At 43.0% G+C, this 3,141-nt stretch overlaps 1 protein-coding gene across 1 annotated transcript; it reads right to left on the reverse strand.

Annotated features, from left to right (window-relative positions):
* Window positions 1-2,426: 2,426 nt before the first annotated feature.
* On the reverse strand, window positions 2,427-2,798 carry LOC136520009 (uncharacterized). Its single transcript, XM_066513414.1, has one exon. The coding sequence runs from the start codon at window positions 2,780-2,782 to the stop codon at window positions 2,468-2,470; it is 315 nt and encodes a 104-aa protein (XP_066369511.1). The 5' UTR covers window positions 2,783-2,798; the 3' UTR covers window positions 2,427-2,467.
* Between the last annotated feature and the right edge of the window lie 343 nt (window positions 2,799-3,141).

Genomic DNA, 3,141 nt, shown 5'->3' on the forward strand with positions numbered 1-3,141 from the left:
ATATGATTTCATCCCCGTTTCCTAATGGATCAAATACCCGTCGGGTATTGGGTATCGGTCCGTTGCCATCTTTCAGCATGTTCGGTTGGCTGGTTCGTATCATTACTGGTTCGTGAAGAAATACTGCTGGCTGATTTGTGTGAAAGAAAAATACTATTCTAACTAAAAATTTACGATCGTTTACGACTACAAGCCACACAAACAGGCTAACTGATACGTGGTGGTCCCTCACGTCTCTACGTGTCCACGGGTCCACGAGTCAGTTATAATATCGCAAAAAAGGAGAAGCGACACGACGCGTTGTGTATTGGGGGTCATGCGTGGGCCCACCAGGCGCCCGGGCAACACGTACACCCGCTGAAGAGGAAACGGTTGCCACCGCGCTTTCACGTGACGTGATGTGGGTGGGTTGGCGGGTGGACCCGGATCTCCTTCTTCATGGGAGCCGGTGGGAGCCAGGCGCCAGCTGACCGGTTTGCTTGGGCTGAATTTATTTTTTTTTAGGAAATTGCTTGGGCTGAATTGTGATGGACTTATGATCATCTTGGGGCTTGGGCTGCGAATGACAGTTTGGGGCTTTCTAGTAAATTGATTTGGGCTCCAGCCCGTTTGATGATAGACTTGTCCAATCCTCTGGTTGAAAAGAGATCTATTCTTTTAGGCCGGATTTCTCAAAAACAAATCTTCTTTTTTTTAACAAAGACGCTCAAAAAGAGTGTCTTTACCTCTTTTTGGAAGAGTTGGGGAAATTAATAAAAAAATACAATATTTTATTTAGATTTTTTCCATTGTCTTCTTCACTAGTAGATTTCCTCAATTCATAACAAAGCCTTCTTGAATACCGAAGCCAAAATGACAACCCTCAAACATTGGACATACCGTGAGATCCAACATTCATCATCAAAAATAAAACCCCCTGGTAAAATCATTTGTTGGTAGTGTATTGAAGTTTAGGTATGTTTTGTATGAACGAAGAATTAAAGATTATTCCAATGTTGAGTCTTTTAGTAATTGATTTAGCCATTATGTTCGTTTTGCGAGTGAGTACATTCGACTAAAAATAAAGTAGTTCAGATCGTAGACGTGCGCTTAGCGTAAGAGAAGAGAGGAATTTATTTAACATTAGCCTAATCACTCCCACGAGGGAGTCGCCCTTAGGAGTGCTACTATAGCCGGCTGATTAACTCAGCTACAAACTCATTCGCGAGTACATATGACTAAATTCCCACAATGACACAAGCAAGAGCAGCATTTGAAGACTACTATCTTACGAGTGCTTGGAAGTTGTCGATCAAGACTTAAAAGCGATCACAACGTGTTTGGAAGATATTTCAAAATAGAACTACAGTTGGATATGGTTAATTTTGACAATTTCCCCCTGCAAAAACTTTCTCTTAGTACATGTTTAGGGAATTATTGAAAGTTTTGAATTATGCCTTTGAATATCAAATAACTAAGCTATAAATGCTTATTATGCTCTAAATCTTATCTTATACTCTTATAAAACAAAATCCTACTAGCTGTTTATTTCAACATGTAAGTTGTCCAACTAAGCAATGCACTGTCATATACAATTAAAATCCACTAAGCAAAATCCCACTAACTATTTATCTCAACATGCAAGCTATGCAACAAGGCAATACACTAATCCACAATTTCTGCAGCAACGCACGAGGTATGCTTCTAGTTCAGTGAATTGTAATGCCACACCACCTCATTATTGTGAGCAAATTGATTTGTTAGATGTCAGATGATAAAATTACTTTTGACTATTGTGGCATATGTAACATCAATAGATCTACGTTTAAATGAATATACACTTAAATTACTCGATCGGTGGATTCAAAAGGGGTGTGTTTTGTTTCTTGGATCTGTATGGATGGGACGGGACCATTTATGGATGAGGTGTGTTTGGTCACTAGGATAAGGAAATCCATGGATAGAGAATATTCCCCCCAGATACTGGATTTCGTGGTCCGAAAAAATCTGATGAACCAGCTTATCCATGTCTTCTAATCTTTATCATTAGTAAATAATTTAAAGATTATTAGTATGTTATATTATTACTTAATAATTATGATGGTAGAATTAGTTCTGATAAGTGATAATATATTGATTAGTGCATGTTTCGTGTGCTAATTAGAATATTAGTGGTGCTAATTAACATATTTTATTTTAAATTAGTGATTATCATGACAAAAATAGTACTAGTGTACATTTATTAGTGTCTAATTAGTTGTTATTATTTTTAAATAATAGATATAATTAGTCAGCTATTCTCGTCCCGACTACCTTCGTCGTCTAACAAACGCATCCGAGGTGTACACGAGTACACAGGATGTCCAGGCACAGGCACACTGATATGACGAGGGGTGATACCCCGTGATATACTGATAGTACACACATGGAATATTGTAGCGCTAAATTTAGTTGTATTCGTCACATCGCCACGAGATCAATCTGTTTTTCATGGATCTACAACCTTTGACGTCGCGTTGAAGGCCATTTCCATCGCGGTGGTGGCCGCGGACAGCGCGTCGGCCTCCCCGGACCAGCCCACGGCCGCGCCCATCGTCACGGCGTCGAGGTGACCCTCCGCGACCTCCGCGGCCGTCTCGGTGGCGCGGGCCACGGCCTCGTGCTCTGCCTCAGCCGCCGCCCACGACGCGCGCGCCTCGCTCTCGAAGGCCGCCAGGATGCCGTCCAGTCTCGCCGGGTCGAAGCCCCGGTCGTCCAGGGCCATGTCGGCGAGCACGGAGAGCTGCTCGAAGAGCGCGTCCATGTGTGGCCACTGGCCAGTGCCCTGTTGCTGTGCTCGTCTTGATGTTCATCGCCCTCCCGCCACTTTATATACGAGACGGGTGGAGGATATGTGCTACGCTTGCGGAATAGGAGATTCGAGCTCGGCGGTTGCGGACTAGCAGTTGCAATTGCACTGCCTTTCGGCGAGTGAGGAACCGAGGATCGTCCTTTTCCGCAAATTTCCAAACGAGGAGAATAGTCCAGCTCCGGAGCCTTTCTAGCACCGGTAAAGTATACAGACATCTTGTTTGACTGCGTGACTGGTGTAATACGCGGTAACTTGATCAGTTGGAAATAGCGAGCATCTCTAAGAGACTCCTTTATATTTTTCTGGTTTGC

Source organism: Miscanthus floridulus, chromosome 18 (genome assembly GCF_019320115.1).
Source record: "Miscanthus floridulus cultivar M001 chromosome 18, ASM1932011v1, whole genome shotgun sequence".
In the NCBI taxonomy this organism is placed as follows: domain Eukaryota; kingdom Viridiplantae; phylum Streptophyta; class Magnoliopsida; order Poales; family Poaceae; genus Miscanthus; species Miscanthus floridulus.